Source organism: Pseudorca crassidens, chromosome 1, assembly GCF_039906515.1.
Source record: "Pseudorca crassidens isolate mPseCra1 chromosome 1, mPseCra1.hap1, whole genome shotgun sequence".
Classification (NCBI taxonomy): domain Eukaryota; kingdom Metazoa; phylum Chordata; class Mammalia; order Artiodactyla; family Delphinidae; genus Pseudorca; species Pseudorca crassidens.
Window position 1 is genome coordinate 67163679 of NC_090296.1, and position 15547 is coordinate 67179225.

The following is a 15547-nucleotide window of genomic DNA, read 5'->3' on the forward strand; positions in this document are numbered from 1 at the left end:
GGGGTCCTACCCCAAGTCACCTCACTAGCATGAACTAGCAGGTGTGCTCAAAACGAGGCTCCTTACGAATGACAAAGGACAATCCTATCACTCAGGAAATTCCAAGGGTTTTAGGAGCTTTGTGTCAGGACCCAAGGACAAAGAATAAATATATTTCCTATTATGACACTACTATGAAAAAATATAAACCTTGATCATTATCTCACTTCATACAAAAAAATTAATTCCAGATATACAAGCCAGACCTATAAATCTTAAAGGTAAAAATATACACAAGAATCTCAACCTTGGGGTAGACAGGCAAAGATTTCTTAGAGAGGGCAGAAAAAGTACTAAGCATTAAGAAAAAAAAAATTGGAGGGGGGGAATAGATTGGGTTTCACGAAAATTTAAAACTTCAGCTCATCACAAGGCAAGCCACAGACTGGGAGAAATATTCCCAATACATGTACCTGACAATGGACTCATAACCAGAATATATTAAAACTCTTGCAACTCAATTACAAGAAGAAAAATGAGCCAAAAAAAAAAAAAAAGAGTGAAAACTTGAACATACACTTCATGAAAGAAGATACAGCAATATCTAACATGCACACGAAAAGGGGCTTAAAATCATTGACCATAAGGGAAGCACAAATTAAAACCATCAGAAGATACCATTTTATACCCACCAGTGAACAGAATGACCACACCAAACATTGACAAAGATGTGAAACAACTGGAACTCTTATGAACACCTGTACAATATTTATAGCAGCATTATTCATAATGGCCAAAAACTGGAGACTACCTAAATGTCTATCAACAGAAGAACAGCTAAAACAATATTAGGTTATATTCATGCAAAGGAATACTACTCAGCAATAAAAAGGACTCAGCTACTGATACATGCAACAAGGATGACTTCAAAAGCATTAGACTAAGAAAGAGAAACCAGATACAAAAGGCTCTATACTATAAGGTTCCCTTTATATGAAGTATAAGAACATGTAAAACTCATTTATGTAAAACTCATTTATGGTGTCAGAAATCACAACAATCATGGCCTATGGGTGTGGGACTGACTACAAGAGAGTCCAAGGAAACTTTCTAGGGGCATGGAAATGTCCTCTATCTTGATTGGGGTATGGTTACACAGTCATATATGTTTATCAAAAATCACTGAACTCCATATATAAGATCTGTGAATCCTATTATATGTATAAGTTTAACTCAATAAATTAAAAGAAGGAGGGAAAAAAACTTTAAAAAAGATTCCAGTTCAAGATGGCAGACCTACCACAAGTATTTATCATCTCCCCACAAGATAGTAACTGGGAAGGGACAGGAGAAGAGCTTCTGGAACATTGGTATTCTATTTATCTTGTCCTGAATGATGAGTATAAAGGTGTTTTCACTTTGGGATAATCCATCTATCTGGACACTTATGATCTGTACCATCTTCTACATATGTGTTATATTCAATTTTTTTAATCAGCCAATGAACCAGGTACCCTCCACAATCCACTGCTATATAGAGCATCTATCCAGCTACTATATTTTCACAAAGGATGTTAAATTTACCAAATGCTAGTCTGCTTTCTAAAGCAAAACAAAACACTCCTTAATTAATAGCTCAGATGATTAGCACTGATCACGGTATGATCCAAAAATATCAGCTTTCAGCTCCTATTAAAATGTGCAGATGACAGAAGCAACTTTACAAAAGACTGTATGGCAAACATGCAGGCCAATATCCTAATATCCTAGAGGATACTCTAAGTATCCTTTAAGTATCCCAATAAAATAAGTAATGGATTCATTTTCTCGCCCCTGATATTCATTCTGATATTTTGTAGTATGTTTGCTAAAAATGTATCTTCAGCACTTGTCAGAATAAACTGTAACTTTTCTATGATTTATGTGCCAGCAAGTCAAATCGCCACATCTCCAATAGGTCCTCTGCCAAACTACCAAATTCCCTAAATATATATATATATATATATTTTTTTTTTTTTTTTTTTTTTTTTTGCGGTACGCGGGCCTCTCACTGTTGTGGCCTCTCCCGTTGCGGAGCACAGGCTCCGGACGCGCAGGCTCAGCGGCCATGGCTCACGGGCCCAGCCGCTCCGCGGCATGTGGGATCTTCCCAGACCAGGGCACGAACCCATGTCCCCTGCATCGGCAGGCGGACTCTCAACCACTGCACCACCAGGGAAGCCCTCTAAATATTTTTTAAGCTGAGCATTTAATAAATGTTAAAAGAATAATGAATTAAATCAGATGATTGAAGTGCTGAGAGCCTGGCTAAACTCAGAAATCAAAAATGTATGATGCCAGCAATTAACACAAGTATTCTACATTCTCCAACAGTATTCAGCAGTAGATACAAAAGGCTGGGTTATGGTGGGACACTGAGAATACAGAATTGGCATCCTGCCTCCTCTCCCCTTCCCCAACACCCCACAAAATAAAAAAATAATATACTTCTGGTTCCTTCAGACTTTTGATCTTCTCACCTCTGGTCTCAAAAAGTTTTCTTTGTTTATAAAAGCAGGTACTAAATCTAAGTGTGACCTTCAGGTGCAGTCTTTCTGCAGCCTAATTATTCAAACTGTCAGGTTTAATCTCATTCTGTGGGAAACTCCCTTTGCCCCTCTCCTGAGGGCAGTTACACACTTGCTCTCTCTCTTCCAGGCTCAGGGGCTCATTTGCAGATGCTTTTGTCACCTGTTGGAATCTGAGATTTAAAAGGATCCCTGAGATTTAAAAAGGACAGAAAAGAGAGAACTTGCTCACCCCTTGCTGGGCACGGGCTATGGGGATTCTACATCTCTGAGCTAGGAACACCAACCCTTGGCCTGGACTTCTGTGTCTCTTCTCACTGACTTGGATCTCTAAGTGTCTGATCACTGTGGAAAGCGGAAGTACTTCCATCTTCTTGTGGCCATCCATAAAGACTTAGGAGGAATTCTGAATCATTTCCTGTTGAGAATTCTAACACTAACATAGGAGGCGGGAAATATTGTCAATGAGAAAATGTTGCCTGCCATATCAGTAAACAAGGATGTTGCAGCCATCAAGCCATCACATTACCGCCTCCCTGAGAGTTAGCCCTGAGGGAACTCAGGATAGAAACAGAATGCCCCCCATCTAGCAGTCAGCTGCTGCAGCCACCCCTGATGGTGCACCCTGAGGAAACTCAGAATGAGAAAGCACAGGATACTGGCCCCAGATAACTGAGGGCCCCAGATATCAAAGGAATGATTTCAATGAGCCCAAACTCTTGTATCCTCCCATACACAGAGAAGCGCTAAAGTCCTTAACTTGAGATATGTGATTTTCTTAAATTGACAGTAATCTTTTGATGTTCTGACTACCTGTCTTTGCTTCAAAAACTCTTATATATCCTGGCCCCTCCCTTACCTCTTCGAAGCAGTCCCTTAGAGTTACCTGAGAGACTGCATCCTGGGATGAAGTCCTCAGTTTTGTCCGCCAAATAAAACATAATTCTCAACTTACAGGTTGCACAATTTTTTCAGTTGACAATATTAAAATCAAAATTCTCCTTCTAGTGTTTCCAGATTTCCATTGACTCTAACTTTAATTATAAACTGAATAAATATTGTTTTAGAATTTCCTTAAAGAAAAAAAAAATCCTGGCTTAATCCACAGAAATAAAGGTCAAGATCACAAAGGAACTGGAATGGATGGGGTCAGGAGTATAACTGAAATAACCAACTATGGGATCTGAGTGTGAAAGAGGAAGAAATGCAGCCAAGAGACTTAAATGTGCTGAGAAGACAGGAGGATTCTGGGACCAAAGATCAAAGAGCACGTTTATCAGAACTCAAGCAGCAGAAAAAAGACAAGATGTTACAATGAAAAAAGAAGAGTTTCAGAGTTCAAGACATATTATATCTACTTACTTTCACAACTGGAAATGAATATAGGAATATGTATGATTAGAACTGCCAGCCTATGGCATGGTGCCTGACCCAAAGTAAAACATGAATAAATAAGGCGTAATTGTTATAAGTCAGTGGAGAAAATCCAAAGTACTTATAATATTTACCTAGAACATAATTAACTATAAATTCACAGTTACTAAGAAAAAATAAAATTTATTCCTATAAATAACATAGAGCTCATCTGATATTTTTAGATTATCCAATCAACTGGTCTTTTCCTTAAGGACAAATTCAAGTTGATTGGACAGATACTATATAAATAAATATGTAGCCATATGTACTCAGAGTAAAATAAAATTTCATTTTGTTCTGAAGCAATTTTAATCATAAGCACTGTGGTTTATAGAATTTTTTCTACATCTAAGGAATTTCTACACTGCTGTTATAACTCAATATTGGCCACTACGAAATTAACCATAAATCTAAAGAAGGCAAATTACTTATAAAATAAATTTCCTTGCCTTGATGTAGACTCAACAGAGTCTGAACAGAGAAACAGAATAATATAAAATAAGACATTAGATTTTAGTACTAATAAGCAACGAGAAAGATTCAATCATGTGACAGTGAAAGTTGGTCTTGGCGCCACACACCTCATTATAAATTCAGTATATTGACTGGGTTCTTTTGCAAAACATCTCAAACCTGACTGCAAATTTTAATGACTCTCCAATCAGAAAATATTAACCACAGTGTGCCGATAATAAAATGATGCTTAATGCAATTTTCTTACCTGCCTCAACAGTTTCTCAATGGCTGACATTACCATAAGGCCTCTCCAAACAATGGGTGCAGTCTCTTCAATCAGGAAGCCCATGGACATACTGCAATGGCAAACCAAAAATACAACTAATTTATATAAGTTAATATTATTCTGAAAAGTAACATAAAGTAAAAAAGATATGCTTACCAAGCAATACCATAATTCAAAAGAGGCCGCATTAAGTTACCTGAAATAAGAAAAAAAACATCTTTTAGAAGAGTAAGTCATTATACATAAACATATTGCATTTTCTTATCAAAGAGTGTCAAATTAAAAATATAAATAAGCTACTCATATTGCTAGTCTTTCACTTCCAACTAATTCACCTCAATTTGCAACAGTTTAAACATTATACCAAAGCATACAACTAATACACCCAATGGGTGCAACATCTAAAAATAGATGGGATATAGCTTTATTGAGAAACACTTCATCTACTATTTTCAAATGTTCTAAAAAATAACCTCAATAAGTAATTTTGTCCACCAGGTTTATTCATATATATCGATAAATAAATTATATACATATGCTTATCTAGTATGTGTATACATGTATATTTGCAAACACACACACACACAGTTATTTCTTTTCTTTACTTGAAATTTTTGAAAAGTATAAGAATCCAAAAAAAGTAACAAACTCTATTTTGTATTTCAACATAATAAAAGCCAAATGTGAAAAACCCACAGCAAGCATCATACTCAATAGTAAAAGACTGAAAGTTTTTCCTCTAGGATCAGGAACAAGATAAGGATGCCCACTTTTGCCACTTTTATTCAACATAATACTGAAAGTTATAGCCAGAGCAATGAGGCAAGAAAAAGAAATAAACAGCATCCAAATTGGAAAGGAAGAAGTAAAATTTTCTCTTTTCACAGATGTTATGATCTTATATATAAAACCCTGAAGGTTCCACAAAAAACTATTAGAGCTAATAAATAAATCTGGTAAAGCAGAGGATACAAAGTCAAAATACAAAAATCAGTTCATTTCTATATACTAACAATGAACAATCTGAAAAGGAAATTATGAAAATCCCATTTATAACAGCATCAAAAAGAATACTTTGGAATTTACTTAATCAAGGAGGTAAAAGACTTGCAAAATGCAAACTACAAAACATTGCTGAAAGAAATTAAAGAAGACATAAACAAACAAAAACGTATGCCATGTTCATTAACTGGAAGACTTAATATTAAGATGTCAATACTACCCAAAGCCACCTACAGATTCAGTGCAATCCCTATCAAAATCCCTATCAAGGTAATATTTCTTGCAGAAATAAAAAATCCATCCTAAAATTCATATGGTATCTCAAAGGATCCCAAATATGCAAATCAATCTTGAAAGAGAAGAACACAGCTTGAGGACTCATACTTCCTTATTTCAAAGCTTCCTACAAAGCTACAGCAATCAAAACAATGTGGTACTGGCATAAAGGCAGACATATAGACCAATGAAGCAGAATAGAGAGACCAGAAATAAACCCTCACATACACAGTCAAACGATTTTTTCACAGAGAGGCCAAGATCATTCACTGGGGGAAAAGCTGGGAAAACTGTATATACACATGCAAAAGAATGAAGTTGGACCCTTACTTAACACCACAGACAAAAAATTAACTCAAAATGGATCAAAGGCCTAAATGTAACAGCTAAAACTATAAAGCTCTTAGAAGAAAACAGGGCAAGAGCTTCATGTCATTGGATTTGGCAAGGATTTCTTGCATACACACCAAAGACATAGGCAACAAAAGCAACAATAGACAAATTGGAGTTCATGAAAGGTTTTAAACATTGTGCATCAGGAGGTAATATCAACAGAGTGAAAAGGCAACCCAAAGAATGGGAGAAAATATTTGTAAATCATATATCTTATAGAGATTAATACCCAGAATAGAATATAGAGAGAACTCTTAAAACTCAACAACAAAATTCAAAACTGGGCAAAGGAAGTGAATAGACATTTCTCCAAGGAAGATATACAAATGGCCAATAAGCACAAGAAAAAATGTTCAACATCAATGATCATTAAGGAAATGTGAATCAAAATTACAATGAGAGGCCACCTCACACTATTAGGATGGCTGCCATAAAAAAAAAAAAAAAACACAGGAAATAACAACAGTTGGCAAGAATAGAGACAAATGGCAACCCTTGTGCACTGTTCATGGGAATGTAAAATGGAAATGTTATGGAAAATAATATGAGTTCCTCAAAAAATTAAAAATAGAATTACCATACAATCCAGCAATTCCACTTCTTGGTGGAATTGAAAGCAGGGATGAAAAAAGGATTGAAGGGTATCAGTGTCTTGAAGAGATATTCGTACACTCATGTTCACAGCAGCATTACTCACTATACCTAAAATGTGGAAACAACCCAAGGGTCCTTTAATGAATGAATGGATAAGCTAAACGTGGTATAGATATGCAATGGAATATCATTCAGCCTTAAAAAGGAAGAAAATTCTGACATATGCTACAACATGGATGAACTACGAGAACACTGCTAAGTAAAATAAGTCAGACACAAAAAGAGAAATACTGTATGGTCCCCTTATATGAGATACTGAAAGTAGTCGAAATGATAGAGACAGAAAGTAGAATGGTGGTTGCCAGAGGGAGGAGAAAGTAGCAATGGAGAGCTATTGTTTAATGGATAGGGTGTTTTGGTTTTACAAGATGAAAAGAAGTATGGAGGTAGATACGTTTTATCATATGTTCTTTAGGTTCTTTCTCCTCTTTAAAGAGACTGAAATTTAAAATTATCATAAAGCATACAGGCATGGTTTATATAAGAAATCCATTACTGAACTCTATTCACTGGATTCCCTACACACACAAAAAGCTATGGCCCTTCATTAAAAGATTGGTGAATAAGTATGCATTTTTATGTTCCAAGCTAAAATAAAATGTTTAAGTATATAATTTTTAATGGTTTCCCTCTTTAACTTCTGACTAAACTAACAAGCTCAATCTCCCTCACAGATAATTTGATAGCAATATTCTTTTCCATGTAACTAACTTTGTCAATTCTTTCCAAAGCATCCAAGTTAAATTTACAGAGAAATAACTTTCCTCCATTGGGCTCTGCACAATTTTCTACTTTCCATTTTCTCCAATAACAAATGCATACCAATTAAAAAGTCAAGTAGTACTATAAAAATTATTACCAAATGTCAATAATCCCCCAGCACTGTCACATTTCTTACTCCCCAGAGCCAACAACTATTAGTTGATTTCTTTAACTTCTTATGATGAATTAATCTTAGGCTTACAGAAAGTTGCAAGTATAGCCAGAGTCCTCATATACCCTTCACCTAGCTTTCCCTAATGTTAATATTTTATATAACCATAGTACAATTATCACAACCAGGAAATTAATGTTGATACAATTAGCTAATCTGCCAAACCAAAAGTTTGACAATTTTTAGTTATCTCATGACATATTAAAGTATTTAGCTCTTTTTCACAAACACAGGCATACGTTTCATGCACCCATCTTCCCAATGCAATTATATCACCATTTTTATTAGACATCATGTAAATGTTACTAATAGGTGAGCAATATAGCACACAATACTATTTTTCCTTTCTCCCCCTGAATTGATAAGATCTTTGCGCAGCATGTATGTGTTTCCTTCATTTTCTATGTATTTATTAGCAAATTCTTCCTATTTTCCAGTTGTGCAAATATCAAATACATTAATCAAAGGCACTAGGCATTTGAGTTCATCATCTTGAACAAGGCTCTGCTGTTCTGTCCCTTTATAATGTCTTTTGAATAACAGAAGTTTTTACTTTTTATGTAATCAAATTAATCAGTTTTTTCCTTTATGGTCTATCCTTATTGGGTCTTGTTTAAGAAAGCCTTTACTAATACAGTCATTGAGATCATATCTTATATTGTCTTCTAAACCTTCATAGTTTTGCATTTTACATCTAAGTCCTTAAACCATCTGAAATTAATTTGTGTGTGTAGTGTGAGGATCCACTACTTTATTTGCACGTGGATAATAAACTGTCCTACCATCAATAGTCTGCAATGCTAGCCTTGTCATAAATCAGGTTTCCATATATATATATATATATGTCTGTTTCTGGACTATCTATTCGATTCTACTAGTTTATCTGTCTATCCTTGAGCCAATACCAAACAGGAGGCATATACTGCAGTTTTATAATAAGTACCCGTATCTGGCAGCACAAGTCTCCTGTGTTTTCTCTCTCTTCAAGAGTGTCTTACCTATTCACAGGCCCTTTGCTCACCTTTATAATTTGTATATTCAACTTGGTCATCAATTTCGACAAGTGGACTTCTGACTGGATTTGCAAGACTATTAGAAGGAACTGAGATTTTTATAAAATTTAGTTTTCCTATCCATGAACATCATTTGTTTTCCAATTATTGACATTTTGAAAATCTTTCAATAAAATTTTAGAATTCTTTTCCTCTTGAAAATTGTACATTTTCTTTGTTAGGTTTTTTCCCAGGTACCCTGTATTTCTGAAGCTATTTGTATCTTTTTTTATGATCTATATGAAGTTTATTATAAAATTATCATAAACGTCAATCTATATTAAAATCTATAGTTGATATAAAATGTGATATCATCCAGTATACATTCACCAAGGATTTGGCGAAAAAATTATCAATGTTGATAAATAATAATAATAGCAACAATCAAGTCTGTCCTGATAGATTCTAAATTCTTCTTCAACTTTTTATTTTTTATTTATTTATTTTTTTGCGGTACGTGGGCCTCTTACTGCTGTGGCCTCTCCCGTTGCGGAGCACAGGCTCTGGACGCGCAGGCTCAGTGGCCATAGCTCACGGGCCCAGGCGCTCCGCGGCATGTGGGATCCTCCCGGACCGGGGCACGAACCCGTGTCCCCTGCATCGGCAGGCGGACTCTCAACCACTGCGCCACCAGGAAAGCCCTTCTTCCACTTTTAAAACCCAAGGATATTCTTCAAAGTTTACACCATATTACTCTTGCCCCATATTGGTATACACCAAAATTCCAATTCATGAGAGTATTCATTCACACACTCATTAGACAAAAATTTACTTTATAACCCCTAGTTGCTAGAGACTGGGATAGGCCCTGGTAAAACATCAGTGAACATCAGAGATATGGTCTAATGGAGCTTAAACTCCAGCAGACAGGAGAGATAGTGGTCTTAAAAAGGCTTATTCTGTCTGCATAGCCTATGTATGAAAATTTTTTAACACCTTTATTGGAGTATAATTGCTTTACATTGTTGTGTTAGTCTCTGCTGTATAACAAAGGGAATCACCTATACATATACATATATCCCCATATCCAATCCCTCGTGCATCTCCCTCCCACACTCCCTATCCTACCTCTCTAGGTGGTCAGAAAGCCCTGAGCTGATCTCCCTGTGCTATGCAGATCCTTCCCACTAGCTATCTACTTTACATTTGGTAGTATATGTATATCAATGATACTCTGTCACTTTGTCCTAGCTTACCATTCCCCAATCCCATGTCCTCAAGTCCATACTCTACATCTGCGTCTTTATTACTGTCCTGCCCCTGGGTTCATCAGAACCATGTTTTTTTTTTTTTTTAGATTCCATATATATGTGTTAGCATACGGTATTTGTTGTTCTGACTTGCTTCACTCTGTACAACAAACTCTAGGTCCATCCACCTAACTATAAATAACAATTTCGTTTCCTTTTATGGCTGAGTACTATTCCATTGTGCATATGTGCCACATCTTCTTTATCCATTCATTTGTCAATGGACACTTAGGTTGCCTCCATGTCCTGGCTATTGTAAATTGTGCTGCAATGAACATCGTGGTACATGACTCTTTTTGAATTCTGGTCTTCTCAGGGTATATGCCCAGTACTGGGATTGCTGGGTCATTGGGTAGTTCTATTTTTAGTTTTTTAAGGCACCTCCATACTGTTCTCAATAATGGCTATATCAACTTACATTCCACCAACAGTGCAAGAGGGTTCCCTTTTCTCCACACCCTCTCCAGCATTTATTGTTTGTATATTTTTGATGATTGCCATTCTGACTGGTGTGAGATAATACCTCATTGTTGTTTTGGTTTGCATTTCTCTAATGATTAGTGATGTTGAGCATCCTTTCATGTGTTTGTTGGTAATGTGTATATCTTCTTTGGAGAAATGTCTATTTAGGTCTTCTGCCCATTATTTGATTGGGTTGTTTGTTTTTTTCATATTCAGATGCACGACCTGCTTGAATATTTTGGAGATTAATCCTCTGTCAGTTGCTTAGTTTGCAAATATTTTCTCCCATTCTGACGGCTGTCTTTTTATCTTGTTTGTGGTCTCCTTTGCTGTGCAAAAGCTTTAAAGTTTCATTAGGTCCCATTTGTTTATTTCTGATTTTATTTCCATTTCTCTAGGAGATGGGTCAAAAAGGATCTTGCTGTGATGTATGTCATAGAGTGTTCTGCCAATGCTTTCCTCTAGGACTTGTATAGTATATGGCCTTACATTTAGGCCTTTAATCCATTTTGAGTTTATTTTTGTGTATGGTGTTACAGAGTGTTCTAATTTCATTCTTTTACATGTAGCTGTCCAGTTTTCCTGGGACCACTTATAGACAAGGCTGTCTTTACTCCATTGTATATTCTTGCCTCCTTTATCAAAGATAAGGTAACCATAGATGTGTGGGTTTATCTCTGGGCTTTCTATCCTCTTCCATTGATCTATATTTCTGTTTCGGGGCCAGTACCATACGGTCTTGATTACTGTAACTTTATAGTATAGTCTGAAGTCCAGGAGCCTGATTCCTCCAGCTCTGTTTTTCGTTCTCAAGATTGCTTTGGCTATTCGGAGTCTTTTGTGTTTCCATACAAATTGTGATATTTTTTGTTCTAGTTCTGTGAAAAATGGCATTGGTAGTTTGATAGGGATTGCACTGAATCTGTAGATTGCTTTGGGTAGAAGAGTCATTTATACAATATTGACTCTGCCAATCTAAGAACATGGTATATCTCCCCATCTATTAGTATCATCTTTAATTTCTTTCATCAGTGTCTTACAATTTTCTCCATACATCTCTTTTGTCTCCTTAGGTAGGTTTAGTCCTAGGTATTTTATTCTTTTTGTTGCAATGGTAAATGGGAGTGTTTCTTTAATTTCTCTTTCAGATTTTTCATCATTAGTGTATAGGAAGGCAAGAGATTTCTGTGCATTAATTTTGTATCATGCTATTTTACCAAATTCATTGATTACCTCTAATAGTTTTCTGGTGGCATCTTTAGGATTCTCTATGTATACTATCACGTCACCTGAAGACAGTGACAGCTTTACTTCTTCTTTTCCGATTTGGATTCCTTTTATTTCTTTTTCATCTCTGATTGCTGTGGCTAAAACTTCCAAAACTAGGTTGAATAATAGTGGTGAGAGTGGGCAACCTTGTCTTGTTCCTGATCTCACTTTTTCACCACTAACAATGATGTTGGCTGTGGGTTTGTCATATATGGCCTTTATTATGTTGAGGTAAGTTCCCTCTATGCCTACTTTCTGCAGGGTTTTTGTCATAAATGGGTGTTGAATTTTCTCACAAGCTTTTTCTGCATCTATTGAGATGATCATATGGTTTTTATCCTTCAATTTGTTAATATGGTATATCACATTGATTGATTTCCATATATTGAAGAATTCTTGCACTCCTGGGATAAACCCCACTTGATCATGGTGTATGATTCTTTAATGTGTTGTTGGATTCTGTTTGCTACTATTTTGTTGAGGATTTTTCCATCTATGTTCATCATGATAATGGCCTGTAGTTTTCTTTCTTTGTGACATCTTTGTCTGGTTTTGGAATCAGGGTGGTGGTGGCCTCATAGGATGACTTTAGGAGTGTTCCTCCAACTGCTATATTTTGGAGGAGTTTGAGAAGGATTGGTGTTAGCTCTTCTCTAAATGTTTGATAGAATTCGCCTGTGAAGCCATCTGATCCTGGGCTTTTGTTTGCTGAAGATTTTTAATCAGAGTTTCAGTTTCAGAGCTTGTGATTGGTCTGTTCATAATTTGTATTTCTTCCTAGTTCAGTCTTGGAATGTTGTGCTTTTCTAAGAATTTGTCCATTTTATCCAGGTTGACCACTTTATTGGCATATACTCTCCTGTAGTAATCTCTCATGATCCTTTGTATTTCTGAAATGTCACTTGTTACTTCTCCTTTTTCATTTCTAATCCTGTTAATTTAAGTCTTCTCCCTTTTTTTCTTGATGAGTCTGGCTAACGGTTTATCAATTTTGTTTATCTTCTCAAAGAAGCAGCTTTTAGGGGGATTTGAGAAGATGGTGGAAGAGTAAGATAAGGAGATCACCTTCCTCCCCACAAATACATCAGAAATACATCTACACGTGGAACTGCTCCTATACAACACCCACTGAACACTGGCAGAAGACCTAAAACATCCCAAAAGGCAAGAAACTCCCCACATAGCTGGGTAGGGCAAAAGAAAAAAGAAAATACAGAGACAAAAGAATAGTGACAGGATCTGCACCAGTGGAAGGGAGCTGTGAAGGAGGAAAGGTTTCCACACACTAGGAAGCCCCTTCGCGGGCAGAGACTGAGGGAGGCGGAGGGGGGAGCTTCGGGGCCACAGAGGAGAGTGCAGCAACAGGGGTGCGGAGGGCAAAGTGGAGAGATCCCCGCACAGAGGAGCGGTGCTGGGCAGCACTCACCAGCCCAAGAGGTTTGTCTGCTCACCCGCCGGGACAGGTGGGCGCTGGGAGCTGAGGCTCGGGCTTCAGTCAAATCGCAGGGAGAGGACTGAGATTGGCAGCATGAACACAGCCTGAAGGGGCTAGTGCACCATGGCTAGCCGGGAGGGAGTCCAGGAAAAAGTCAGGACCTGCCGAAGAGGCAAGAGACTTTTTCTTCCCTTTTTGTTTCCTGGTGCGTAAGGAGAGGTGATTAAGAGTACTGCTTAAAGAAGTTCCAGAGACTGGCGCGAGCCACAGTTATCAGCGCGGATCCCAGAGATGGGCAGGAGCCGCTAAAGCTGCGGCTGCAGCCACCAAGAAGCCTGTGTGCGAGCACAGGTCACTATCCACACCTCCCCTCCTGGGAGCCTATGCATCCCACCTCTGCCAGGGTCCTGTGATCCAGGGACAACTTCCCCGGTAGAACGCACAGCGTGCCTCAGGCTGGTACAACATCACGCCAGCATCTGCCGCTGCAGGCTCGCCCCGCATCTGCACCCCTCCCTCCCCCCGCCTGAGTGAGCCAGAGCCCCAGAATCAGCTGTTCCTTGAACCCCGTCCTGTCTACGTGAAGAACAGAAGCCCTCAGGTGACCTACACGCAGAGGTGGGTCCAAATCCAAAGCTGAACCCCAGGAGCTGTGTGAAAATAGAAGAGAAAGGGAAATTTCTCCCAGCAGCCTCAGAAGCAGCAGATTAAAGCTACACCATCAACTTGATGTACCTGCATGTGTGGAATACCTGAATAGAAAACGTATCATCCCACACTGAGGAGGTGGACTTTGGGGTCAAGATATATTATTTTTCCCCCTTTTCCTCTTTTTGTGAGTGTGTATGTGTATGCTTCTGTGTGAGGTTTTGTCTATATAGCTTTGATTTCACCATTTGTCCTACGGTTCTGTTTGTCCATTTTTTTTCTTTTTTCTTTTCTTTTACTTTTGAAACATTTTTTTCTTCATAAGTATTTTTTATTTTAATTATTTTATTTTATTTTATCTTACTTTATTTTATTTTATGCTCTTTCTATTTTTTCTCCCTTTTATTCTGAGCCGGTGGATGAAAGGCTCTTGGTGCTCCAGCCAGGCATCAGGGCTGTGCCACTGAGGTGAGAGAGCCAAGTTCAGGACACTGGTCCACAAGAGACCTCTGAGCTCCACATAATATAAAACGGCAAAAATCTCCCAGAGATCACCATCTCAACACCAAGACCCACCTACACTCAATGACCAGCAAGCTACAGTGCTGGACACCCTATGCCAAACAACTAGCAAGACAGAGCACAGACAAATCGATTAGCAGAGAGGCTGCCTAAAATCATAATAAGGCCACAGACACCCCAAAACACACCACCAGACATGGACCTGCCCACCAGAAAGATCAAGCCTCATCCACCAGAACACAGGCACTAGTACCCTCCACCAGGAAGCCTACACAACCCACTGAACCAACCTTAACCACTGGGGAGAGACACCAAAAACAACAGGAACTAAAAACCTGCGGTCTGCGAAAAGGAGACCTCAACACACTATGATAAACAAAATCAGAATACAGAAAAACACACAGCAGATGGAGCAAGGTAAACACCCACCAGACCTAACAAATGAAGAGGAAATAGGCAGTCTACCTGAAAAAGAATTCAGAATAATGATAGTAAAGATGATACAAAATCTTAGATATAAAATAGAGAAAATGCAAGAAACATCTAACAAGGACCTAGAAGAACTAAAGAGGAAACAAGTAATGATGAACAGCACAATAAATGAAATTAAAAATACTCTAGAAGGTATCAATAGTAGAATAACTGAGGAAGAAGAACGGATAAGTGACCTGGAAGATAAAATTGTGGAAATAACTACTGCAGAGCAGAATAAAGAAAAAAGAATGAAAAGAACTGAGGACAGTCTCAGATACCTCTGGGACAACATTAAACACACCAACAATCAAATTATAGGGGTCCCAGAAGAAGGAGAGAAAAAGAAAGGGACTGAGAAAATATTTGAACAGATAATAGTTGAAAACTTCCCTAATATGGGAAAGGAAATAGTTAATCAACTCCTGGAAGCACAAACAGTCCCATACAGCATAAATCCCAGGAGAAACATGCC

The 15547-nt window shown here is 37.6% G+C and overlaps 1 protein-coding gene across 6 annotated transcripts in view; it reads right to left on the reverse strand.

The window, feature by feature from the left end:
* Positions 1-15547, reverse strand: part of NUBPL (NUBP iron-sulfur cluster assembly factor, mitochondrial) — a 333446-nt gene that overhangs the window by 142760 nt on the left and 175139 nt on the right. For 4 of the 6 annotated variants that reach the window (XM_067738373.1, XM_067738386.1, XM_067738364.1 and 1 more), the window contains exons 5-6: positions 4861-4900; positions 4684-4774 (exon numbers count right to left, since the gene is read on the reverse strand). In XM_067738373.1, the coding sequence (XP_067594474.1) occupies positions 4684-4774; positions 4861-4900 (131 nt within the window). Of the gene's footprint in view, positions 1-4683; positions 4800-4860; positions 4901-15547 lie in introns of all 6 variants that reach the window. The other 2 variants (XM_067738380.1, XM_067738401.1) reach the window with 2 other exon arrangements.